Here is a 24,757-nt window from a genome sequence, read left to right on the forward strand (position 1 = left end):
GCACGAGACCCAGGGTCACAGCCGCAAGTCCAGGGGAAGGCTTGCGTCTCCAAACAGCAAGAAAAGGGAAGGAGGGAGGGCAGCCTTGGCATGGGCCCCACTAAGCCCCACTGCTGACCTGACACCCCTTTCCCCAGGTGCCATTGGGACAATGAAGAACCCACACTCCCCCCTAGTCTGGGAGGTGTCCTACAGCATCCGGGACCGGCTGGGCTGCCCCAAAGCTTTCTGTGTGATCCACGGCTAGGCACCCACCCTCTCTGGCCCAGGCCTGCTGAGTGGCACTGGCATCAAGAAGAGGCTGTGTCCTCAGTTACCCTGGAAGGATGTGTGTGTTGGAGCCACACGGTTGGACAGATTCCCAGTCCTAGGTTTGGGCCGCAGGGCCCCTGGGGCCAAGGAAGAAGACAGCCCCAAGTGGGTGTCCGGGGAGAGCCTGGCCTGCCACCAGCTTATGTGATCTTGGGCAAGTCCCTGCCCTCCCTGGAACGAAGGGCCAGGGGGCTGGACTTTCCCACACAACTTGCTGGGCAAAGCACGATCTGCAGCTTTGAAGACTCAACAGACCCTGGACCATACAGAGAGCAGGTGGCCCAGGCCTCAGGGCGGCAGTCCCGGCTTTGAGGCTCACGTGAGGGCCTGGTGTGCAGGGACCACTGCTCAGCTGGGCCTCGGACCTTAGGGATATTGGACTCAACCTGGCAAATGAAGCTGGGCGCCCAAGTCTCTGGGTACTCCCTGGAGGACACTGTCTCGGGTTGGCTCCCAGCCTGGAGGTCCCAGATGGGGACTGTTCTGACAAGCTGGCATCACCAGGGGTGAAGGCCCTGGCTGCAGCTGTACACCACCTGTGCCCCCAGGCTCAAGGTCTCTGGGAGGTGCACACCAGCCCACCTCTGCAGGGCTTCTCTCCCTGCCACCACCCCCCAAGCCAGGAACCCACTCCTTCCCCAAGGCTGAGCTGAGCCTTTTCCAGGGGCAGGGCCCAGGAGACCATTCCCAGAATCCATGGGGCAGTAGCCAGGGCTCCGGCTGCTGGAGGAAGCAGCTATCCACAAAGCTTCCTGCCCCAGAGCTGAGGCTGAGGCCCCAGGAGAGGCCGGCCCCTACCCAAACACTGGCTACTGGCATTCCACCAAGTGACCCCGGGGGCCAGGCCTTCAATCACCCCCCTCCCATCCATGCACACACCAGGATGCAGCTGCCAACTTCACACCAGCCCCAACCCGCTTTGGGGGAGCTTAGCCCCCTACGTCACCCACTCCCTGCACTTCTGCTGCAATCAAGGTGGTTCTGGTGCGGGTGGGGCCTTGTGGCCAATAGGAGACCCCCCAAGAGCCAGCTTGGACAATGCTCTTCTTGCCCCTTGGTTACTGGCTGGCTGTGGCTTCAGTGGTGTGTAAGCTAGTGGAATACTCACCCACCAAGCTCTGGGGTACCCCGAGGGCCTGACAAGAGGATGGGGTGGGGGTGGTATCCTCCAAAGACCAGCCTCCACCCCCACTCCAGCCTCAGCGGGGCCCCAGAGATGTTTTCTTGTTGTACAAGAACCAGGTCCGAGTGTTGCCTCCTCTTCCTTCCGGAAGCCAAACTGCTCCTTTATTTTTTAGAGCTGCTGATTGTGAATCTCAGAGTCTTAAGAGAGAAGCCAAATAGATTTCTCTTGTAAATGAAGAAATAAACCTATTTAAATCACCCCCTGGTGGCTCCCTCACAGCAAAAAAGCCTGGGGGCAAAGGGGTGGCAGGCACGAGAGATGGTCACACCTGCCTGCAGCCAGCACATCAACCTGCACCCACCCAGGCAAACACCAGAGCCCTGGACATGGCCCTGGAGCCAGGGTCCCAGCCCAGAACCGGGGGCGGGGAGGTCTCTGCACCCTGGGACCCCTGCAGGAATGGCTCAGGCTGTGCTTGCCAGAGCAGGATGCCCGGGCAGGTGGCAACAGCCACCCTCCCCAGTGGCAGAGCTGGCGCCTTAGAAACAGCTTGCGTATTAAAATCATGGTTAAAAAAAAAAAAAAAAATAGGCGTCTCAGGCAGATGGAGGCAGGGGCTGAGGGGGGCCCGTACCTGTGCTCAGGGCTTCCCTGCCTTCTGCACCTGCGCTTTCTTCTTCTTGGCCCCACTCTGAAGCAGGCTGGGACTCCTGATGACCAAAGACAGCCTTGCCTTTTTCCGTGCCAGCGCGGACAGTGGTGATTTGCCCAAGACCCCCTTTTTGGGAAGAGCCTTCTGATGCTGCTTTTGGCCTGCAGGTTCCGTGGGGGACCCGGGAGCTCCATTCACCTGGGACGGCTTCTGGTTTTTCTTCTGCAGTTTTGGGGATTTGGCAGGGGTGCTGGGGCTCAGGGTGGGGGCGCCAGGGGCTGGACTCTTGGTGGTTGGCGTCCCGTTTGCCTGGGCTGGGACCTTGGCCTTTGTCCTGTTCCTCTTCTTCCTGCCCATGCTGGGGGGCTGGCTCCCGCCAGTGGCTGCAGGTGTGCCATCCTCCGCTGGCGTGCCATCCTCTGACTTGCGTTTCTTGCGCTTCTTCGTCTCTGGCAAGAATCCCTTTTTCTTCCGCTTCTTGCTGATGGGGCTCTGGGTGGCACTGGGGACCTCCTTGGCATCCTTCTTCTCCAACTTGGGGCGCCTGAAGGGAAGTGAGCAAGGTTAGAAGGTGCCCAGCGAGGGCAGCAGCCACCGCCACTGCGACTGCTACCTCCACTTGGATCCTGAGGGTCCTCTGAGGCCCCTAGGTTCTGTGAGGCCTGTGAGGCCCGTGAGGCCCCTGGGTCCCGTGAGGGTCCCATGAGGGTCCCATGAGGGTCCCATGAGGGTCCCGTGAGGCCCCTGGGTCCTGTGAGGGTCCTACAGCTCCCACATCTGAGCATGCGCTTGAGTGCATGTGTGCGCAGCGTTCGTGTGTGCAGCGTGCGTGTGTGTGCAGCAGCGTGTGTGTGCAGCAGCGTGAGGGTGTTCCCAGCCCCTGCCCAAGGTGTGCCTCCCCCTCCCAGAACCTACTGGACTCCCAGGGTTTTCATGGCCTGCCAGTAGAGGTCGTGCAGGCGGCTGGAGCCGGTGGAGTGTGCCCCCTGCTGTAGGCTCTGCTGTTGCCCCTGCAGCACACCCAGGAGCACCGTCAGGTCCAAGGTCAGCTTCTGCAGAGGGTGGGAAGGCAGAGCTGTGGGGGCCGCAGAGGGTGGGAAGGCAGAGCTGTGGGGGCCGCAGAGGGTGGGAAGGCAGAGCTGTGGGGGCCGCAGAGGGTGGGAAGGCAGAGCTGTGGGGGCCGCAGAGGGTGGGAAGGCAGAGCTGTGGGGGCCGCAGAGGGTGGGAAGGCAGAGCTGTGGGGGCCGCAGAGGGTGGGAAGGCAGAGCTGTGGGGGCCGCAGAGGGTGGGAAGGCAGAGCTGTGGGGGCCGCAGAGGGTGGGAAGGCAGAGCTGTGGGGGCCGCAGAGGGTGGGAAGGCAGAGCTGTGGGGGCCGCAGAGGGTGGGAAGGCAGAGCTGTGGGGGCCGCAGAGGGTGGGAAGGCAGAGCTGTGGGGGCCGCAGAGGGTGGGAAGGCAGAGCTGTGGGGGCCGCAGAGGGCGGGGCCTCTCGCGGGCTCCCAGTCTTTCTACCTTTGCCCTGTTGCTGCCTCACCAGTGACCCCTGCCCCTTCCTGGGCCTCAGCCTCTCCTTCTGCCTGTTAAGTCATCCGTGTCTCTTACCGAGGGAGGAAACACGCGCCCCAGGTGTTGGTTCTCCTCCTTCCCATAGCCAAAGGCCTGGTCTCAGAGTCTCGGTGTCCTCCCCTCCAGCAGTGGCCCGGGCCCACCCACCTCCAAGAGGGCCACTCCCCAGCACTCCATCACCACGGGGCTGCCAAAGCGCTTCCCCACCCAACCCTGCCACCTTCCTGCACATCCTGAATGGGTTATTGTTGGAATCCGCTAGCTTCCAGGAGCCCTGCTCGCCTGGCTTCCTCACTATCAGCCAGTTTTGTAAGGCCCCGTCCCGGGCCCTGCCTCTCCCTGCCAGCACACCCTTGGCAAGCTCTCCCTCCACAAGGGCTGAGTAGCACCTATGCTGAAGATTCCCAAACCCTGCCCTCTGGGCCAGACCGGGGGACCCAGATGGCCACCTCCAGTTGCCTCCCAGCCCTGCCCTGATGGCTGCCCACACTCCTGCACCAGGCCTGGAAACCTGGCTGCTCACCCTGAATCTTCTCCAACCCTTCCACAGTCTCCAGCCCTGCCAGCCCCTTCTCGGCTTTCTCACGGGATGTGGCAGTGCCACCCCCTCTCACCCCGCCCTGCAGGAGGAGGACAGGGTGGCACAGTCCCTTCCCAAGTCACTCACCCATCCATGGTTTGGTAACTGCCCAAATGGCAGCCCAGAGCCCTGGCCCAGGCACTCAAGAAGTTTCCCCACATGACCCCCATCCCCGCAGTCCAGCCCGGGCATGGCACTGCTGGCCGGGAGGCCCCAAGGCCCCCAAGAGGAACCCCAACACGACCCCAGACTGGGCCCCTGCCTCACCTCATGTTTGCAGGTCCTGAAGAGAACATTGAGCAGCTCCAGGGAGGACAGTGCCTGCTGATGCTGCGCCTTGGTCTGCGCCTCCCCCAGCACGCGCAAGTTCTAGGGAAGGGTGGCCAGGCTGAGGCACTCCGGAGAGCTGCTCAAAGCCTTTCTGTTTCCCAGCCGGAAGTAAAGTCCAGAGGCAGGGACCGTCTCCTGGGACAACCCCAGTTCTCCCCACTCTGGACTCAGGCTCCAATCCTCACTTCTTTCCCAGAGATCGGTCTCCCGGAGAACTGATTCTGAGGGGGTGGGGAAAGGGCGCCCCCCGGCTGTTACCTCGGTGACCTTTGCTAGGACCTGGCCCATCAGCTGCTTCCACTCGGGGTCCTCAAAGCACGACCTCACCTCCCGCATGGACAGGGTCTTCTGGAGCAGCAGGCAGGCCTGTGGGTGGGCAAAGGTGGGTGGCAGGAGCCTTGGCACGTTGGGTGCTCATGGCTCAGGGATGCATGAGGGCTCGGGGCCCGCTGGGCACTGCTGTGGGCAGCGTGTGAGGCTGCCTGCTGCTCTGAGTCTGGGCTCTGTGACTACCTGCTCCTGTGCCTTTGTGTGCAGGTGGGGACAGCAAGGCCTCCCAGCTGGATAGAGGTGGGACCTCAGGTTGGGACAATTCCTGCCCATTATTGGCTTAGTGCCATCTTCCTCCAGCCTGCCCCCAACAGCCCTGGCACCAGAGCAGACACTACCAGGGGCATCCTGTGTGTGGCCAGATGGGCAGCAGTGGCTGCGGGAGTGAGGCTGGCCCTGCCCCCTGAGCTCCTCTGTGTTCACTGTGTGGCAGGGGCCAGGGCACGGCCACCCCCTTCAGAGACCGTGTACCACAGCCAAGCCAGTGGGGCAGGGACAGCTGTGCCCGTGCTCACCAGGACAGCGCTCTGGGGCCTCACAATATCCAGTCAGAAGAGGGTTAAGTGGGTTAATTCAGACAGGCCCTGGGCTGGGAGCTGGGAAGTGCCTCACCTGATGACGGGGCCGCACCGGGCCTGTGACATGCTGGACCAGGATGGGGAGCAGGCTCTGACAGAGCACCTGGTGGGGAGTGACAAAGGCTGTGAGGTGCAGGCTGGGCTGAGCAGGGACCATGAGGAAGCAGGGCAGGCCCCAACACTCACCGGGTGCCGGGAGAAGAGGCTGAGGAACATGGGAACTGTGAGGGGGCTGTTGCGCTTGGTCAGGAAGGAGCTCAGTGCTGTCGAGTATACCCGGGTCACCAGGTTCAAGTCCAAGCAGCTGGCAGCCTAGGCCAGGGGAGAGCGAGCTGGGTGAGGCCAGGAGAGGGGTCCCTGGGATGGGAGCAGAGCCTGGCCTACCTTCATCAGAAGGCTGAGAGTTGGGCCCTGGGGAAGTCCTGGCCTCCACTCCCTGGCTGTGAAATGCCTGGGGCTGCTCCTGGGCCAGGCCCTGCTCACCTGCGGGCCCGTGGGCATGGGGCTGGGGTCAGTGCCGGCTTTCTGCTTCTCCTGTGTCTCATGCACGCAGCCCTCGGCAGTATTGCCCTTCAAGACCCGGAGCAGGTAGAGAGAGGCGTTGAAGTGGTAGAGGGCGGTGGGGGAGTCGGGCTGGCGGCCAGCCTGCTGCACCAACCGCTCCACCTGGGCGTGCAGGGCCTCTGCGCGCTCACCCAAGTCGTGGCAGTAGCGCCGGGCACGGCACAGGTGGTGCCTGTGGGTGGTGAGGACGAGAGCTGGTCAGAACATTCTCGGTCCACCCTGCTCCGCCAAGCAGAGCCAACCCAAGTCCCACTTTGTAAGTGGGGAAACAGACCTAGAAGACGACAGAGGCGACCCAGGCCACAGAGGAAGGCCCAGGGCCGCCTGCAGGCTGCCTGGAAGCTGTGTGGGCTCAGAGTGCTGGGATGACAGGGGCACTCCAGGGGAGAACAGAACAGCTCCCTGAGTGGAGGCGGCACCAAGGGCCAACTGCCTGCCTGGGGCACCCCTCCTGTCCACACTTGTCTCTCATAGGGCAGTGGCCTTCAGACCTTTTGTAAAGCGAGACAAGGGTTCATGTGCTTAGAACCCTCTGTGGCCCTGCAGGGCCGGGGATACAATGGGGGCAAGAGGCAGGATGCTCAACAAACGACACTGTCCACGCACGCTGGCAGAACTATCTGAGAAGGCGTGGCCCAGGCGGGCCTGGGGTTGTGAAGAATGCACTGCCAGTCACACTCCCCACTCCTCCTGACTATCCACGCAGCGCCCCAGCTCCCAGGCCTTCACCTCCCCAGCACCTGAGCTCTGAAGGCAGGTCTACCAGGTGCCTGCCTGTCTCTCCCACGCCTGCCACCGCCTCCCTCCTGGGCCCCCTGCCTCCAGCACAGCCCCTCCCAAACCCTTCTCCACACTGCCAGCCATTTCTGAAAAGGGAAACCAGACTCAGACCCTTCCCCACGCCAGTGCTCTTGCTGATAATGCCTCTGTGGCCCCCAGCACCGCTAGGGTCAGGGCCTGCGAGGGTGCAGGGGTCTGTGGCCTCGCTGCTTGCCTGACCTTCCAGCTGCGTGTCTGACCAGCTCCCGTCAGGATGCTCTTCCTCCCTTTCTGCCCTGCCCAAGGCCTCCCAGCCTGACAAACTCCCATGCACACTACACCTCCGAGGACTGGGTTGGGTGTCCCCTGACACAGGTGCACCCACTGTCCCCCTCCACCCCAGCACAGCCCCACTTGAGACTGCCAAGGGCAGGGATGGACCCCAGCTCCAGGGCACTGTTGGCACTGTATGGGGAGAACGTGGGGATGAAGCAAGGACTGTGGGAATCACTAAGTGACGTGTGCCTCTAGGGCTGAGCAGTGAGCCTGCGAGCTAGGGGCCCAGGCTGGAAGCTTGGCTCTCTCCTTCCTGTGCAGACAGCAAGCCTAGAGCTCTGGCTCTCCTGTGCCTGCGGGCTGCCGGCCACACCTGCCCGCCCTGCACCCCCGTGCTCACGTGAAGATGCGTGCCGTCTTGTGCAGAAGGTCCTGCTCCTGTTTGGAGCTGCTGCTGCGCAGGCTGCGCCGGATGATGCTCAGCAGCGGCTCCAGCAGCTCCAGGACCAGGGCATTCTCGGGCTGCTTGGTCACTAGCACCTCCACCAGGTCCAGCACCTGCGGCCAGGAGGGCAGGTCAGCAACACGGGGGTGGGTGCGCAGGGAGACGGGGGTGGGTGCGCAGGGAGACGGGGGTGGGTGCGCAGGGAGACGGGGGTGGGTGCGCAGGGAGACGGGGGTGGGTGCGCAGGGAGACGGGGGTGGGTGCGCAGGGAGACGGGGGTGGGTGCGCAGGGCGACGGGGGTGGGTGCGCAGGGCGACGGGGGTGGGTGCGCAGGGAGACGGGGGTGGGTGCGCAGGGAGACGGGGGTGGGTGCGCAGGGAGACGGGGGTGGGTGCGCAGGGAGACGGGGGTGGGTGCGCAGGGAGACGGGGGTGGGTGCGCAGGGAGGCAGTGGTGGGTGCGGCCCGCCCCCAGGCTCACCCGGATCTGGAAGTCGCGCCGCAGAGCCTTCTCCTTCTGCAGCTTGTTCTTCTCGTCTCGCCGGGCCTGGATACACAGCTTCTGCTCGGCAAAAAGGCTGGCGAGGCTCTGGTCCAGGGCCATCATGGCCTCGTCCCCCAGCTCCTCCTCGTTCTCACTGTCCTCTCCACCCTGAGGGACAGAGGCCCAGCCGTCAGCCTGGCCTCGGGCAGGCACACAACACGGGGACACCCGAGCCCTCCCCGGCCGCCCCCCGCCCACCTCCCCCGCTCACCAGCGCCTTCCCAGCCTGCAGCACAGTCATCAGCTGTTCCCGGAAGCCCTGATCCACGTCCCCGTCGCGCTCCTCCTCCTCACTCTCCTCTTCACTCTCTGAGCTTCTGTTGTCCTCGCCTTCCTCATTCTTGTCCTGTGTGGTAGAGGCAGGCGCGTCATACACCTCCCCGATCGTCCCACTCCCCACCGCCCCCCCCCCCGGGCCCGTGCTGGCAACACCTCTGCACCCTTCAGCCGCCGCTCATCAGAATCGTCCGTCACCACCACACGGTCATTCTCATCCTCACTGGTCTCGGGGTTCAGCACCTGGGGAGGGGTGCCAGCCACTGACCCATTTGCGGCCCCCGCCCTCCTCTCCAGGCCCCACTCAGCCTTGACAAAAGGCCTCCATTTCCCAGAAGAAAACAGAGCCTAGGAGAGGTGGCCAGGCCAGGCCAAGGCCTCGTTGAGACCCCTCCCACCGGCGGCAGGCTCCCGGCAGGGAGGCTGGAGGCTGAAGCGGCACCCCTGGTGCAGCTCGCTGCTCAGTGAGCCCCAGCCCACATTCCACTCCCAAAGGTCCCAACTCACATCCAGAATTAGCTGCAGGGCACGTGGGGTCAGGTGGGAGCAGATGTGGCCAAACACGCTCCGGGCCACCTGGCGCATGAGGTGGCTGGGCTGGGCCAACAGGGCCAGCAAGATCTCCACCAGCACCTCTACCCACGGGGGCTCCTGGGGGTCTGCAAGAGGGAGGGGTTGAGCCCGGATAGGGGACCGCTGGCCCCACCCCACCACTCTAGTCCCTCTCATGACCAAGGACACACCCTGTCCCAGGAGCAAGGACCCACCGATGGTCTTGGTGCGGCTCCGGCGGGGCTTCTCTCCCAGACTTTTCCTGATGCAGGTCTGGATGTCACCCAGCAGGTCACAGCTCTCTGCAGGGGACTGTGGGCAGGGTAGGACACACACTGGGGCCAGGCCCTGTCCCCAGCCCTTCTAAGCCAGGCAAGGGGCTGGCCAAATGGGAGCAGTGGCATCAAGAAGCCTCCAACACCCCAGCCACTGGCCTGCCCTGGCCAGTCACCCCCACAATCCAGAACAGAAGACCCCAGCTGGACACCCCAACAGCTGAGGGCTTTTGAGATGGAGTCTCGCTCTATTGCCCAGGCTGGAGTACAGTGGTCTGATCTCGGCTCACCACAACCTCTGCCTCCCAGGTTCAAGCCATTCTCCTGCCTCAGCCTCCTAAGTAGCTGGGATTGCAGGCGTGTACCACCATGACCGGCTAATTTTTGTATTTTGAGTAGAGATGGGGTTTCACCATGTTGGCCAGGCTGGTCTTGAACTCCTGACCACGAGGTGGTCCACCCCCTCGCCCCCCTTGGCCTCCCAAAGTGCTGGGATTCCAGGCGTGAGCCCCGGCGCCCGGCTGAGGGCTTTTTCACACCTAATACGCAGCTACAGGATCCAAAAGCCTGCAGGGGACAAGGAGTCCAACTCCGCCTTGGACACTCAAGAAAGGCAGAGCCTGACAAGGATGGTCAGGGTCCCAGAGAAGCCAGCAAGCCCCAGCCCCCAACTCATAATTCTAGATTATTCCCTCCACGCTTGGCTTGGCATGAGAGACAGAATTGAAAGTCATTAGTTTTAACTAATTTAATTACATTGAACTCATCTGACTGGGGATAACCCCAGACTCGAGTGAGGTGGCGTGGTGTGCGCATGTGCGTGTGCAGGAGCTCTTCAAAACTGTGTGATCTTTGGTACCTAAACAGCAGACTTTCCCCTCATAATGCAGTCGGCAGCTTGAACTAAACGTTAGGCCAGGGTGGGACAAAGCAGCCCAAAGCCCTTGTCATTGCTCTCCGGCTCCCAGGCTGTGTGCCCAAGCAGGTCCCCGTCCTTCTCTGAGCTGCACCTTTTTTTTTTTTTTTTCTGCTAAGACAGAATCTTGTTCTGTTGCCCAGGCTGGAGTACAGTCGTGTCATCTCAACTCACTGCAACCTCCGCCTCCCAGGTTTAAGCAATTCTCCTGCCTCACCCTCCTGAGTAGCTGGGATTACAGGCACCTGCCACCACACCTGGCTAATTTTTGTATTTTAGTAGAGAAGGGGGTTTCACTCTGTTGGCCAGGCTGGTCTTGAACTCCTGACCTCGTGATCACCTGCCTTGGTCTCCCGAAGTACTGGGATTACAGGTGCAAGCCCCGTGCCTGGCCAGGGCTGCACCTTTTATCTAAGGCTCTGACACAGCAAACTGCAGCCTCCTCTGTCCAAGTCAAGTTCAGAGATCCCAAGGCTGGGGGCAGGCTCCACATGTGTCCTGGAATCACCAGGACTCTGCTGCTATCAAAGGCCTGACGCCAAGAATTGGAAGGGGCATCGTGGCCAACCTTTCCCCAAACAGCTCATCCACATGCTGGGCTCAGAATAACCAAAGCTGGCAAGTAAGGCAACCGCAGTCAAGTGGCCAGACGGGAGCAAGCGAGAGACCCACCTACTCAGGCTACATAAGACCTGAAGCAGCCCCAGTAAGAGCCTCCTATGTCATGAGAAGAAAACTCAAAAGAAATCAGCGTACTGAGCCTCGAATGTGGTCAGGGCTTCTTGATGGGAAGAACCGAGCAGGAGAGCCCATCACCAGAAGGTGTTCCCACAGCTGGGGGTACAGTACAAGCTCCTTTGCCTCTGAGTCTTAGTTTCTCCATGTCAAACATGGAGAGGGGGTGTCTGCCTCAAAGCTGTGGGGATTACGAGACCCTGCATGGAAAGCCTAGGACACCAGCTGGTGCCACTAAGTGGCCGGAGGGATGTTTCCACCTGTGACGAGGTTGGCTTCAAAAACCTCCCAACTTAACTCCCCCAGAACCTTTCCTGGAAACCCGCACAGCCCTCAAAAGCCTCTCGGTAGGGGGCCCATTGTGCCATAGAACCCCAGGCTCATGGCCCCTCCCTCCCAGGCCCCAGTACCTTGAGGAGGTAGATGCCCACGAGGAGCAGAAGGTGCTGGAAGGCAGCAGCCCTGGCCTCTGCGGAGTGGGCCTCCAGCTCCTTCAGAGTCTGCAGCATCCTGCGGGGAGACAGGCGATTCCCAGGCCCCTGCACCAGTTAGACTGCAGCGTCCTGTCCACCCCCTGGAAATCCCACGTGCTCACCGGTCCCAGGCCTGGCGCTGCTGCGCAGTGAAGGGTGTCACGGTGGTCACGTTGTGGCTGTGATTCAACAGGAGGTCTGCGAACTTCACCAGGTGGTAGGTCCAGGGCTGCCCACCCTGGGTCTGGCCTGGTGCCTGCTTGAACTGCGTGCTGAGGGTCTGCAACAGACTGGGCGAGGGATGGGTCTTGGGGTCAGCAGACCGGATGAGTCAATGTAGCCACCTCCCTCCGCCCTCCCCAGGGCTCGGTCTCCCGCCACTCCAGGACCTACTAGAACTCCGGGGGCCTCTGCCGTTGTTCCCAGCTTAGGGGACCTGGAGGGAGCAGGCGCCCTCAAGGCATTCCCACCTTCGGACCTCTCCTGGGCTGCCCAAGACTCACCTGAAGAAGGCACTGCTGACAGCCTCTCGGGCCTGGTTTTCCAAAGGGAAGGAGAACGGATGCTTTGTCTCAGGGATCTGGGATGTGGGCTTCTTTGTGACAAAGAACGAGTGGAACAAACAAAACCTGGGGAGGGGGGGAGAGTGACCATAGCCATTCACTGCCACTGGTTTTTACAGGCTCCCCTCCTTGGATGGTACCACCGAGGGTACAAGGCCAGGAGGAGGAGGAGCCCTTCTGCCCTGGGTACAGTCCTCGGGGGCCTGACGGGCAAGGCTGGAGGGGGCTGGGCTGGGCTAGGATGGGAAGGGGCCGTTTCTCTGGTCTGGATCCCCAGCTGAACGCAGTTTAACCCGAGCTAGAGAGAGTCAGTGCCCCTCTCAAGGAACCAACAGATGGGAGGCTGTGTGGTCATGGCCAAGTCAGGTCACTGCTCCTGCGAACATGAGACAGGCCCCTCTTGCAACCGTGCATGTTGAGGGTGACGTGAGCACCCAGCTCTGCACTGGCACAGACGAGACAGGTGTGGGGCAGAAGGCTTCCCTGACACCTCCCACGTGCAAAAGCTGCCTGCAGGGCGCGCAGAGCACACCTGAACCTTTTAGGCCCCTGCAGCTGGGTGCCTCCTGGGCCCCTTCCCTTCACAGGTTCCTGAGGAATTCCCAAGTCCCCTTGTGCCTGCCCCCCACTGATGACTCAACCCAAAGGCTTCTGGCTCCAGGGGATGCAAACTAGGACGAGTTAAGGGGCCCCATTCCTTGGCCACACGCCCATGGGAAGCTGGGAATCCAGCACAGCTCGCACCTGGCCACCTGCTCAGTCAAGGCCTCCTCCATCTCCAGGTGCAGGCTGTCCACAATGCTCACCAATCGAAAGATGATCCATTTCCTCAGCCGGAACACAGCTCGCTCAGGCCTAGCGGGGCAGGAGGCGAGGTCATGTGAGCCACTTAGAACTGGCAGAAACAGGCTGGGCCCAGTGGCTCACACCTGTAATCCCAGCACTTTGGGAGGCCAAGGCTGGCCAATCACTCGAGGTCAGGAGTTCGAGACCAGCCTGGCCAACACGGTGAAACCCCATCTCCACTAAAAATACAAAAATTAGCTGGGTGTGGTGGAGGGTGCCTGTAGTCCCAGCTACTGGAGAGGCTGAGGCAGAGAATCACTTGATTGCTTGAACCCGGGAGGCAGAAGTTGCAGTGAGCTGAGATCACACGCCACTGCACTCCAGCTTAGGCCACAGAGAGTGAGACTCTGTCAAAAAAAAAAAAAAAAAAAAACCGGCAAAAACAGGACATTCCTTTGCCTGATCTTGGAGACAGGACTCCAAGATCTCCCCATCCCAATCGCCAGTGTGGGGACACACAAGTAAACTGAGGCCTCATATGAGAGCTAAGGCTCTTCCCCTCGCTCCTCTCATGGTTTAGAGCCAGGACGCTGTGGAGGGCGGGCTGGGGTCACGGGGCTCTGCAGGCCTAGGAAGCTAACTCCTAAATTAGGTGCCCTCCCCCAGGGTCCACTCACATGTGGAGCGATGAATCCTGGGCTTTCTTCTGGTTGTTGGTGCTGAAGTCAACCAAGGAGTCCAGGTCTGGTTGGAGAAACATGGCCCGCAGCCAGGCCACATAGCCCTGCAGGGCCGGAGGGCTCAGGAACCGCACGACCCGCCAGAAAGTAGGCGTGACAGGGAGGCCTTGGTTGGTGACAGATGAGAAGGCCACTAGCACGGCCAGCTGCCGCTCAGGGTCATCCTGGCACCCCTCTAGGAAGGTGCCCACGTAATCGTCCATCTCTGGGGCAAACTTGAACTGCTTTGGGAGCTGCAAGAGTTAGGCATGGCGCTGAGCCCACCAGCCCAGGGGGGCAGGCGGTTAACAACCCAACAGCCCGGGGGCAGGCGGGCAACAGCCCACCAGGCTTGTGCCCACTACAGGTTAAACCGAGCCCCGGAAATCTCCTGTTGTACACAGCTAGGCTGTGCCTGAACTTGCAACAGTCCCGTCACCCCAGTGCTTTTTTCTGGCGTCAAGGCCTCTGTGGGTCTGACTGCCCCAGCTTCAGCACCTCCGGCCCCAGAAGGCCCCTCTTTCCGCCTTGCTGGATGGGGATGGCCTGTTTTCCTGGCTCAATGCAGGGCAGAGTGGTAGTTAAGAGGTGAGACTGGGTTCAAAGCCCACGCTGCCAATTTGGTGTCATCTTCGGGACCAAAAACAACCACCTCTCAACGCGCTTACTCAGTGCCAGCACCCGCGCTCCGCCTTTTTGGGCGGCAGCTTAGCATTTTTAGCAACCCTCTGCAGTTGCCCAATATTGTCATTGCACAGGTGAATACAGTGAGACACAAAAACACCTAGAGGTAACTTCTCAGGGTCAGAGGCTCCCAGTGGGGTAAAGTCCGGCTTCACAGCCCAAGCTGTTTTCCTTTCAATTTTTTAGACTTGTGCCCCTGGAGTGCAGTGCCATGATCATGGCTCACTGCAGCCTCAAAATTCTGGGTTCAAGGGATCCTCCCACCTCAGCCTCCCGAGTAACTGGGACTACAGGTGTGCACCACCATCAAACCCAAGCTCTTAACCACTGCCTGATACTTCAAGTCTCCCCCTCACCCAGAATGACAGCTCTCTGAAACTCACTGCAAAGATAAAATGAGCTGGTGAGAACAGTCAACCCAGCAGCACTTACTGGGCACCAGGCTCACTGGTGCCCAAACACGGTCATGACGACTGTTCTCATCACTGCCACGTGGGTGGGGGCAGAGGGAGGTCTGAACAGCCTGCTGGCTATCCATGCCCACAAGGGGGCCTGCTGACAGAAGGGCCTGACTTTATCAAAACTGTCAGAGGGAAGCCAGGTACGGTGGCTCACGTCTGTAATCCCAGCACTCTGGGAGGCCAAGGCAGGTGGATCACCTAAGGTCAGGAGTTCGAGACCAGCCTGGCCAACATGGCAAAATCCCGTCTCTACCAAAAATACAAAAATTAGCTGGGTGTGGTAGTGGGGGCCTGTAATCCCAGCTACTCAGGAGGCTGAGGCAGGAGAATCGCTTGAAGCTGGGAGGCAGAGGTTGCAGTGAGCCAAGATCCCACCACTGCGCTCCAGCCTGGGCAACAAGAGCAAAACTCCATCTCAAAAGAAAAAAATTTGTCCAAGGGAAAGGGGTTCAGGCAGCTCACTACTCAGACGGAGGGGACACCCATAGCTCTAGCCAAGCCCCCGAGGTGCCCTGCTCCCCTTTTTGGCAGGGAGAGCTCCACGTCTAGCCTTTCTGGCAGTGTTGAGCTGCACGGGCGTTACCCACCTTAGCAGTGCACACGTGCTCCCCGTAATGGCGGATCACGTCTCCCCGCATCACCAGCTGCAGCTGCTCCTTGGTCAGCAGGGGCAGGGCCGCGCCCAGCAGGCGGAAACACAGGTAGCTAAGGGGGTGCAGGACAGAGCCTGGTCAGAGCCCTTGGTGCCCCTGGTGGGGACCTCAGGACTAGTGGCCTAGCCCACTTCACAGACAGGGAAGGGGGCCGAGAGAGGACACGCGTCGCCCGTACCTGGCTGGCCAGAACTGCATCTTCAGCAGCCCTTGTTCCACCACCTCCTTCCAGAACCGTGAGAACTTGTCTTCCTTGAGCGCCAGGCGGAGCAGGTCCAGAGCAATGGCGGGCAGCTTGCGGTCCTTCTTCACAGAGGCGGCGGCCATCTTCAGCACATTCACCAGCCTGCGGAGGGCAAGGGACTCAGGGAACACTCGCCTCACGGGTAAGGGCCAGGGTGACAAGAGCAGCCGGGACACCCCCAGGCCAAACGACAAATCTGGGCCTGGCCAGATGCAGGCCCTTGGCCCCAGGGAGGGCAAATCCGCCCACCTCCATCACACCTGGGGACATTCTCATCCGAGAATAGCTTCACGGATCCCACCAGCTTCTTGAGCTCGGAGGGCACCTTCTGCTGGGCCAGGAGGAAGAGCTCTAGCTGTTCAGGGGAGCTGAGTATTATATTCAAGTCGGCTTTGAGGACCTCTGGCAGGATCTCCTGCAATGTGGCCTTCGAGACCTAAGGATGGAGGGAGAAGAAATCGTGGCTTCCTCTGCGGGGTGAGCCTGGTGGATCCTGTTCTACTACCTGCTCCTGACACGGGGCCACCTGGTGAGGCACCAGAGTCATTAGAGGCCATTTGCTAACAAAACTCAAATTCCCAGGCAGCGGGGTTTTTGACAAGCATCCCACTGACGCTAACTGGCCCCTGGAGGTACCTGCCCCCTCCCTTTTTTTTTTTTTTTAAGACAGTCTCACTTTGCCACCCAGGCTGAGTACAGTGGTGTGATCTTGGCTTACTGCAACCTCCGACTCCCAGGTTCAAGCAATTCTCCTGCCTCAGCTGGGATTAAAGGTGTGCGCCATCACACCCAGCTAATTTTTGTATTTTTAGTAGAGATGGAGTTTCACCATGTTGGCCAGGCTGATCTTGAACTCCTGACCTCAAGTGATCCGCCCACCTCGGCCTCCCAAAGTTCTGGGATTATAGGCGTGAGCCACCATGCCCAATCAAAGCTACCCTTTTAATTATTCCTTTTTTTGGTATTTCAGAGTACTAGCTCATTTCATATACAAGGAGCCCTACGTGGAGAGCTGGGATTCGAATTCAGGTCCTTCTGGCTCTGAGGTCAAGACTGCACAGTAAGCCCTGGCCTGGGGACCTGCTACCCCTGCCTTTCTCTTCGGTGGCAAAAGGGCCTAGGGTGCTACCTTCCCAAGTAGGGCAGTGGAGGCCCACAATGGGCCAGCCTTGACCAGGATAACAATGGCAAACGTTTTATATACTTGCCACGTGCCAGGCACAGTTCTAGAGCTGCACTGCCCAATACGGTAGCCACAGCCACACAGGGCTGCTGAGCTCTTGAAAGGTGGCTAATCTGAACAGGGGTGTGCCTAAGTGTAACATACACACTGGATTTTGGAGACACCTGACAAAAAGAGTGTAAGATATCTCAACACTTTTTTATACCAATGCACATTGAAATAATATTTTAGATACACCAGATAAAGTCAAATGTCACTAAATGTTACTAAATGACACCTGTTTCTTTTTACCTTTTCAACAAAGTCACTGAAACGCTTCAAATTATACATCTTTGTATTTCTATGGAACAGTGCTGTTCCAGATTCTCATCCGAGCCCCCTTGATGTCTCTGTAACAAAGTGTTGCCTGAGCCCGCACAGCTGGTGAGCTCATACCTCGGAGAGGATGTCTACCAGGGCCTTCCGGGGCTGCTCCTGCAAGTGGTTTTGATACTGAGCCAGGGCCTGCAGCAGCTTCACCGACTTCATCAGTGCCTCCTGGTCCTGGTCCCCACAGAGGGACAGAGGGTATGAGCAGGGCACACTACTGTCCCCCACCCATCCCAAGCCAGCCTACATTCCCCCAGTCCCTCCAAAGCTCTTACCTTCACCAGCCGACCTGACTGAAAGAGGGCGAGCACTCCAAACAGGTTTGCAAAGAGAGCAGGTCTCAGCATTGCCTAGAAAAGGATTCCAGGCACAGGCATGAGGGGCCCTGGGACTCCCCATTCCCCAAGCCTCCCACCCCTGGGGCTGCTGACCTCCCTGGCCCCACTCTCACCTTCTTCACCTGATGCAGGTCATATTTTTCTTGTATCTGCTGCAGGATGCTGCACAAGGGGAGGTCTTCAAAACACTGTAACAGCTTCCAGGAGTTGTGTGGCAGGAGGAAGAGGGTTCAGGAGAGTGGCCCAGCTACGTCTTCACAAACCTTAACCTCCCTTCCCCCTTCAACTTCTCCCAAGAAGCCTCAGGTCCCTAGTCCCACCTTCTATGTACTTTCTATGGCCCCTAGATTACTAGTCTGAAATTCTCAGCCACTGGGTCTTCTCTCCGCACGTGGTCTGAGCTACCCTCAGGCTGATCCTGCAGGCCTGGGTCTTTATTGCTCTGCCCCTTGTCAAGGCTCCTCAGAGTGGTCTACTCCAATCAGCTGAATGCCTCTGCAGGCCGAAGGGAGCCCACCCAGCGCTCACTGCTCCCAGAAAGTGTACCTAAGAGGCCGGGCAACCCAAGCACCAAATAGAAAACCTGGCCAGGCCTTGCTCACACCTTCTCCACTTTCATGAAGAGGCCTCCCTCAGGTTGGCCTCCAGTCACCTCTGCCACTCCCGACCTCTCTCTCGGGCTGCCCCTCCGCCACAGCTGAGACACCACACCGGCCCTCCTCATACCCCACCATTTTGACCTGGATGGCTGGGACCCTGCCAGGAGCACCACCTCACCTGTGCCAGGGCCAAACTGTAGCAGGGCCGGGCTGTTTCTCGCCCGACCCCGAGTCCCGTGATTAGACGCTTCAGGGCATATTTCATCTCGGACCCCTGCGGAACCAAGCACACCCTCGTGTTCAATGGTGACAACAAGGTGCACGCCCCCGCGCACCCTGGCATCCAGGTTCGCGACCACGTGCCCCCACTCTCAAATCCCCGGGCCCGCCGCCGCTTCCTTGCCGGGATGTGCGCAGCCCCTGCCCCAGACCCGGGCCCGCCGCCGCTTCCTTGACGGGATGTGCGCAGCCCCTGCCCCAGACCCCGCCACTCCACCTTCGGCCTGCCGCGCAGATACTCCAGCAGCTTCTCCGTGGCCGCAAGTCGCGTCTCCTGCTCGGGCTTCGCAATGTCCCAGAAGAAGTCCAAGAACTCGCGACTGTGCTTCAACAGGCCATAGCGGTCGGCAGGCCGGGCGCCACTCTGCGTCGCTTCTCCAGGCGACATCGGCTCGGCGGGATCCCGGCTCTCCATCTCCGCCACACTCACCGAAACACGAAACACGTGTGCTCTGGCCCCAGCCGCTTCCAGGTCAGGGCACGGCGCATGCGCACCGGTTTGTGTCGGCTCGGAGGCGGAAGAACCAGGAGGGGCGGGGGAACTAAGAGAGACCGGCCCAAAGAAAGAGCGGCATTTCCGCCGTAGCTCTGAGCGGAAGTCCCTCGCCTAGCGGCGCGCGGGGTTTCCCAGCCTTCTGCTCACACCCGCTCCGCCCTGGCGGCTGTGGCATCTGCCCCTTTGGAGCCCCATGGGGGCATTTCTAAGGGCCCATCTCGGAAACAAACCGAGGTGTAGCACTTCGATCCGCCTCGTCCCAGAGCGGCCCCTGCGCTCCGAACATTGAGCCATTCAACAATTACTGGGCTCCTGCTGGCGAGCCGTGCTAGGCGGTTGGAACAAAGCCTCTGCTCTCGTGGAGGAACACGGAGCCAAATGCATTTAAAAAGATCATAATTATGAAGAGAATTAGGAATGCAAGGGTCAGGAGGAGGCATTTAAATGCTGGAACGTGAATACATCACCCGTTAAAAACACGGCTAATTACTGTTCAATAGGGTCTACAATAATGATTTGAGGGGTTGGTCAGGGAAGGCCTCTGTGAGGAAGTGGCATTTGGGATGAGAGCTGAGTGACAAGAAGGGCCCCCCTCCCCCGTACTCCTGCAAGGATCTAAGGGGACGAAATCCCAAGCCTTGCAACTACAGAGACCCAGGGCTGGAGGGGCTGAGGCTGGCGAGAAGCAAGGCTGCATGGGGCCCTGGGCTGGGATTTCATTCTGAGGGTGATGGGAAGTCACTGGTGAGTTTAATGCAGGGGCAAGCCTGGATCCGATTTACATTTTAACAAGATGATGCTGGCTGCTGTGTGGGGGATGGACTGTAGGTCTGCGCAGGTGGAAGCACGGGAAGACCATTTAGAGACAGTGGTAGACTGGACCCAGGGAAAATGAGAACAGGTCAGATTTGGGCTGATGTGGAGCAGGTGGGGTGGGTGATTGAGTTAGATGTCGGGGGAGAGGAAATGAGGGGGATGCCAGGTTTGGGACTAAAATAACTGGGTACATTGTGGTGCCATTACGGGGAAGAATTTTCTTGGGAGTGGGAGGTAGAGGTGGTGGGATCAAACGGTCTATTAAATCAGAGAAGCCTTTTACAATGGCAGGGGAGGGGAACTGCTACTGGTCACCCTCGCTTCTTGGTTTGAGAAGCTGTTTATAGAGGGCTGTGGTCCAGAGAGGACCTAACCCTTAGGGGAGGTCAGGGCTAACCTTCGCCTTGAATTTCCACACGCTCAGCTCCAAGCCCTTTGTACCCAAGCCCCTGGGGCGCCTTCTCACCCTCTCAGCCGCTTCCCTGCTTTGCTGTCTGTTCTAGAAAGTGAAATGAAAACATTCACCTTGCACATCTGGTGCCCCAGGAGGCAGGAGGTGAGCGGAGCAGGAGGAAGCTGAAAGATACCAACCCAGGCTCTCCCCTCTCTGGTTGTTGGTCACCTGTGCTGCCCATCAGGGAAGCCCTGACTCCACTTGCTTCAAAAGCTGTTGGAAAATTAACCAAGAAGCAGGAATGGTGCTTGGTTTCCAGGAGACTTGATCTTTATTTTGTACCCAGTCTGGTTGAGGAAGATAGGTAAGGGGTGTCCTGAAGGGAAGGACAGAGATGCCAGCAGTACCCTGGGCTCTGCCTGTCCTGCTTCGTGGGGCCCAGGGCCTAGGCAGAGGCTCTGCACTCTTTCCACTGTCCTCCTGAAAGCTGGATCTGAACTCAGTGCTAGCCCCAGGCCCTACTGCTTTTTCGTTATTACCCTGATGTTCTTAGCTGATAAAACAGCTAGAGATTCCATCCAGTGTGGGTGATCTGAAGAATGATTGTGTTAGCTCTGGATGCCAGAACTCAAGTCTAGGTAACTTAAAAGGCCAGAGATTGGGGCCTGAGCCAGCAGTGAGCACATAATAAATCCTTTTTTTTTTTTTTTTTTTAGACAGGGTTTCCCTCTTGTTGCCCAGGTGGGGTTGCAATGGTGCGATCTTGGCTCACTGCAACCTCCACCTCCCGGGTTCAAGTGATTCTCCTGCCTCAGCCTCCCAAGTAGCTGGGATTACAGGTGCCCGCCACCATGCCCAGCTAATTTTTTGTATTTTTAGTAGAGACGGGGTTTCGCCATGTTGCCCAAGCTGGTCTTGAACTCCTAGCCTCAGGTGATCCACCTGCCTTGGACTCCCAAAGTGCTGGGATTACAGGCATGAGCCACCACACCCAGCTATTTATTATCATTATTATTATTATTTTAAAGACAGGGTCTCACTCTGTTGTCCAGGCTGGAGTGCAGTAGTGTGATCCTAGCTCTCTGCAGCCTTGAACTCCTGAGCTCAAGCGAGCTTCCTGCCTCAGCCTCCCAAGCAGCTGGGACAACAGGCATGTGCCACCGCCCCTGGCAAATTTTTGAATTTTTAGTACAGATGAGATCTTGCTTTGTTGTCTAGGCTAGTTTCAAACTCCTGGCCTCGAGGTATCTTCCTGCCTTGACCACCCAAAGTGCTGAGATTACAGGTGTGAGCCACCACACCCTGCGGGTGCACACTCCATTGCTGCTGTGTCTGCTCTGCTCCTGCCCCCATGCTTCAGATAACTCTGCCTTCTGCCAGACCCACCCCCATCCTGTTAGAACCCCTGGAAGGGGCAGCAGGCATGGGGAACACTGGAGACATGGGCGTGCTCTGTGTGGGCTGCCACCTGGAGCAGGGTCCCTTGGCCACAAGTGCTGGGATGCTCTGTTGGTTCTTGCTGACCCTGGTGCTGGTGCTGGGCCTGGGTAGGGGGCCTTGCTGCCAGATGCCTGAGTATGGTGTGAGTCATGGCCCTGGCCACATCAGGGGTCCCTGAAGCCACAAGCCCCAACACATCAGCCTCTGTGTCATCCAGGCTGCCACGGAGGATGAGGGGGCAGGCCCAGGCACTAGTGGTAGACTTGGCCACCAGGTTGCTGAGCAGAACCCCAGTGCTTGGGGACAGGTGTGCAGAGCCAAAGGAGCAGTTGAGTGAGGAGGTGAGAAGGAGCACAGAGCCGCTGCTGTCCACGGCGGCCAGGGCACTGCTCTCGGGGCTCACAGCAGTCTGCAGGAACGGTGGGCAGGGGTCAGGGATGGGCGCCCCAGAGCGCAGGGCTGCCTCCAACAGTGCCAGCACTTCTGGGCCAGCTGAGGGACTAGGGGTGGTGAACAGGATGCCCTGGGGCACAGGTAGCTGCTCTGCTGGTTCCAAAGTGGGCCTGGGCACAGCCGAGGGCACCTCCACCCCCAGGTCTCCCGCCAGCAGACTCAGTAGAGCATCCCCAGCAAGGTCTGAGGTGGGAGCGAGGGCTGCCCTGCGAAGCACAGCTGCCAGTTGTGGGTTGGTGGCTCGGGCCCCAGCGCCCAGGGGTGTCCCATCAGCATGGCAAAGTAGTGGACAGAGGCCTTCTGTGCCCCGAGCCACCAGAGCCCTTGCCAGGGGTGTGTCCACCAGGAAGCCCTCCTGAGCCAGCGTGGTGGGGCCCACTAGCAGGCGTGGCCAGGGCAGGCGGCCGAAGCGTGCATGCAGCAGGTGCAGGGTGGGCAGAGCCGCGGGCAGCCCCAGGCCGGGGGCCAGGGTCTGTGCTGGGCCTGATGTCAGGGCCGTGGAATTGCCTGAGGAACTATCGTGGAAGAGGCCCCAAAACATGGCACCTGCAGGAGACAGAGGGGTCCCTCAGCAGCCGCAGGTCAAGGGTCACTGACTTGTTTCAGTCAAGATCCCTTGACTGAGCCTGGGATCAGGAGTTACTGACCAGGCCTGAGGTCAAAGTTCCACAGACCTGGGCTCAAGGGTCATAGCCTGGGGTTGGACTGCTGCCCAAACCCTAAGTCCTGCTCACTTAGCAGCCTTGAGGTCAGTGCTACTGACTCCCTAAGTTCCAGGTCACTGATCAGGCTGTGGGTTGGGGTTGCAGTCTGGGGTCAGGGGTCACTGACCTAGCCCCGTGGCATGAGGATGCACCACTGCCAGGCACAATGCAGCTCCAACTCCAGCATCCACGACGTTGCCCCCGGCAACAAGCAGCTCTCGGCCTAGGTGGGAGCATGTGGCTGCAGCAAGGAAGGCACTGTCATGCAGCAAGGAGGGGGGCTGGGCTGGTGACCCCTGACCCTCCCCTCCCCCAAGCCACCCCCAGCACTGACTGACCTGCAGGGCTGATGATGGCACCGTGGTGGTATACGCCAGGGCCGTGGGAGTGTCCGCCGGGTGGAGGGGCCACAGAGCCCAAGCTTCCTGTCGACCTGCCCTGATTCTGGAGCTGCCTCACAGCCAGGGAGCAGCCAACAGCCAGCAGCAGCAGGGCTGCCACTACACGGGCCCAGGTTCCAGGCAGCCCGCCAGGCTTGTTCCTGCAGAGGGGGGGTGTCCTGAGCCACGGCTGGGACAGAGGGATGCCCAAGGACCCCAGGAGACCCCAGGGAATATTTCCCAAAAGGTTTGATTTAGCAAGAGGAGCACAAGTCGGCCAAGGAGAAAGGGCTTCTTGGCAGCGGGTGCATCTTGGGCAGACATGGAGATGGGAAAGCACCTGGGGAAACTGAGCCTAGCTAGGGAGGGAGCCTCTGGAGGGGAAATTGGTGGGGCAGAGTCCACTCAGGTGGGAGGGAGGCCCAGTGGGGTGTGGCAGGCAGGAGAGAAGGGGCTGGGGAGCAGGCCCAGCCAGGCGTAGTCAGGCCCCAACCTGCCCAGCAGGTGCCTCCTGCACCAGGACTTGGGGGCTGGGGACCTTTGACAAAGCAGCAGATGGGACAGAGGCTGGCTTGGTACAAATGTCCCTCCAGATGCACAGACTTTTGATTGGGTCAGGCCAAGTCTCGGGCTACAGCCTGGGTTTTCCCCCAAATTGACCATACAGTGCCTGGAGCTAAACCCAGCGGGGAGTCGCCTGGTCCCCCTGAGGGGCTCCAGAGAGAGGGACTTGCCAACCTCAAGCCTGGGGAGCCTGGTGCCCAGACCCCTCCCTTACTTACCTGGAAGAGTCCTGGTGCCTCCAGGGGTTTAGAACCAGCACCTCTGATGTCTCCTCCTCCTCCACTTCCTCCTCCGACTCCAAGCTTGGCTCCCAGGGCAGCAGCTTCTGATAGACCACGGGCTCTTCTGCCCGCTCCATGGCCCCCCAGTGCTCGCCTCAGCCCTCCTGCCTGCCAGCCTTCCCAGCTGTGTCTCAGAGGCCCTGCCCAAGCCTGGCAGGTGGGAGGTGGCAGCGACCTTGGGGAAGGGTGGGGGTGGAATCCAGAACAGGTCTGGGCAGGGCACGGGGCCAAGGAGGCTGCATGTGAGCCTGCCCCATTAGGACACAAGGCCCGAGGAGCTCTCGCGATAGGGTTCCCGGTGTGACTGCCTGTAAGGGGCCACAGCTCAGTGAGGTCGAGAAGGAGTTCAGCCTTAATGCCACAACCTTGATACTCAGGGCACCTGCTGGGCTCCTCCCCTTGGGGGATGTAGCCCATGGATCCCACCTGGGACTCTAGGGACTGTGGACTTGAATTAGAGCTACGGTTACACGGTGGCTTGGGTCAGAGCTCCCACGTGCTTGAGTCTGCACGTGACTAGGTTCTGGCTTAGGGGTGTCTGGTCTCTGGCCGGGGTTAAGGCTCAGCCTGTGGCTACTCTGGGTCTGGGTTTCTTTGGGGAGCAACTTGGTTCATAACTCCCTGTGCGTGTTTTGCGACTCTTGTCCAGAAGGTAGCGCCACAGCCTGGAAACCAACATTTCTAAATTCATTCTGGGATTCCCATCAAGGACTTGTTGCAAAACAGTGCTGTTTGTAACAGCCGCAAATTGGAAAGTGCCCAAACATCCATTATCGTTAGAATGAATGATGTAAGTCACAATGGACCACTCTGCAGCAATGAGAATGAGTGATCTACAATTACATGCAATAATATACACAGGTCTGACAAGCATAAGGACGAGGGAAAGCAGCCAGGCAGGAGACAGCACACGCTATATGCTTTCATTTACACAAAGTACACAAACAGGCAACAACGAAAGAGCAACAACAGTCTGCCCTTAGAAGTCAGATAGTGACTGGAGGAGGTACCAGGGGGTTTCTGGAATGCTGGAGATGTCCTTTCTTTCTTTTTTTCCTTCCTTT

General features: G+C 59.6%; 3 protein-coding genes across 11 annotated transcripts in view; 1 reads left to right on the plus strand and 2 right to left on the minus strand.

Moving 5' to 3' along the window:
• Window positions 1-1,695, plus strand: part of SPNS2 (SPNS lysolipid transporter 2, sphingosine-1-phosphate) — a 40,395-nt gene extending 38,700 nt beyond the window's left edge. For all 3 annotated transcript variants that reach the window (XR_008673121.2, XR_008673120.2, XM_004058314.5), the window contains one exon: window positions 138-1,695. The gene's annotated coding sequence lies outside the window, so the exon portion shown is untranslated. The remainder of the gene's footprint in view (window positions 1-137) is intronic.
• On the minus strand, window positions 1,564-19,016 carry MYBBP1A (MYB binding protein 1a). Of its 3 annotated transcripts, XM_031003239.3 has the most exons (26): window positions 18,383-19,016; window positions 18,065-18,160; window positions 17,401-17,484; window positions 17,225-17,299; window positions 17,016-17,123; window positions 15,658-15,833; window positions 15,332-15,499; window positions 15,088-15,205; window positions 13,314-13,609; window positions 12,595-12,705; window positions 11,791-11,916; window positions 11,410-11,577; window positions 11,225-11,324; window positions 9,104-9,200; window positions 8,844-8,995; window positions 8,493-8,579; window positions 8,272-8,406; window positions 7,998-8,168; window positions 7,472-7,629; window positions 5,956-6,208; window positions 5,659-5,784; window positions 5,507-5,575; window positions 4,823-4,930; window positions 4,502-4,603; window positions 3,006-3,142; window positions 1,564-2,634 (listed from the first exon to the last, which is right to left on the minus strand). In XM_031003239.3, the coding sequence occupies exons 1-26, from the start codon at window positions 18,578-18,580 to the stop codon at window positions 2,079-2,081; spliced, it is 3,975 nt and encodes a 1,324-aa protein (XP_030859099.3). In that variant the 5' UTR covers window positions 18,581-19,016; the 3' UTR covers window positions 1,564-2,078. The 3 variants fall into 3 exon arrangements, with proteins under 3 accessions (XP_030859099.3, XP_030859100.3, XP_055223160.2); XM_031003240.3 differs by lacking the exon at window positions 3,006-3,142 and having other exon boundaries at window positions 18,383-18,677; XM_055367185.2 differs by lacking the exons at window positions 17,016-17,123; window positions 17,225-17,299; window positions 17,401-17,484; window positions 18,065-18,160; window positions 18,383-19,016 and having other exon boundaries at window positions 15,647-15,768.
• Window positions 19,017-20,179: 1,163 nt separating this feature from the next.
• GGT6 (gamma-glutamyltransferase 6) lies at window positions 20,180-23,846 on the minus strand. 5 transcript variants are annotated; one of them, XM_004058315.5, is made up of 4 exons: window positions 23,631-23,846; window positions 22,807-23,009; window positions 22,596-22,691; window positions 20,180-22,310 (listed from the first exon to the last, which is right to left on the minus strand). In XM_004058315.5, the coding sequence occupies exons 1-4, from the start codon at window positions 23,768-23,770 to the stop codon at window positions 21,268-21,270; spliced, it is 1,482 nt and encodes a 493-aa protein (XP_004058363.3). In that variant the 5' UTR covers window positions 23,771-23,846; the 3' UTR covers window positions 20,180-21,267. The 5 variants fall into 5 exon arrangements, with proteins under 5 accessions (XP_004058363.3, XP_004058365.3, XP_018868577.2 ...); XM_004058317.5 differs by having other exon boundaries at window positions 22,596-22,709; window positions 23,631-23,844; XM_019013032.4 differs by having other exon boundaries at window positions 20,180-21,720; window positions 23,631-23,843.
• Between the last annotated feature and the right edge of the window lie 911 nt (window positions 23,847-24,757).

This window comes from Gorilla gorilla, chromosome 19 (assembly GCF_029281585.2).
Source record: "Gorilla gorilla gorilla isolate KB3781 chromosome 19, NHGRI_mGorGor1-v2.1_pri, whole genome shotgun sequence".
In the NCBI taxonomy this organism is placed as follows: domain Eukaryota; kingdom Metazoa; phylum Chordata; class Mammalia; order Primates; family Hominidae; genus Gorilla; species Gorilla gorilla.

Bases quoted from the DNA above. Each gene is read 5' to 3' on its own strand.
- MYBBP1A (XM_031003239.3), bottom strand. From the start codon at position 18,580: ATGGAGAGCCGGGATCCCGCCGAGCCGATGTCGCCTGGAGAAGCGACG. The intron at 3,143-4,501 runs GTGAGGCAGGGG...CACCCTCTGCAG, and splicing joins TCAGGACCTGCAAACATGAG to AAGCTGACCTTGGACCTGAC. The intron at 2,635-3,005 runs GTAGGTTCTGGG...ACTTCCCTTCAG, and splicing joins ATGAAAACCCTGGGAGTCCA to GCGCCCCAAGTTGGAGAAGA.
- GGT6 (XM_004058317.5), bottom strand. From the start codon at position 23,770: ATGGAGCGGGCAGAAGAGCCCGTGGTCTATCAGAAGCTGCTGCCCTGG. The intron at 23,010-23,630 runs GTAAGTAAGGGA...CCCCCTCTGCAG, and splicing joins AGGCACCAGGACTCTTCCAG to GAACAAGCCTGGCGGGCTGC. The intron at 22,710-22,806 runs GTCAGTCAGTGC...TCCTTGCTGCAG, and splicing joins TGCCATCATCAGCCCTGCAG to CCACATGCTCCCACCTAGGC.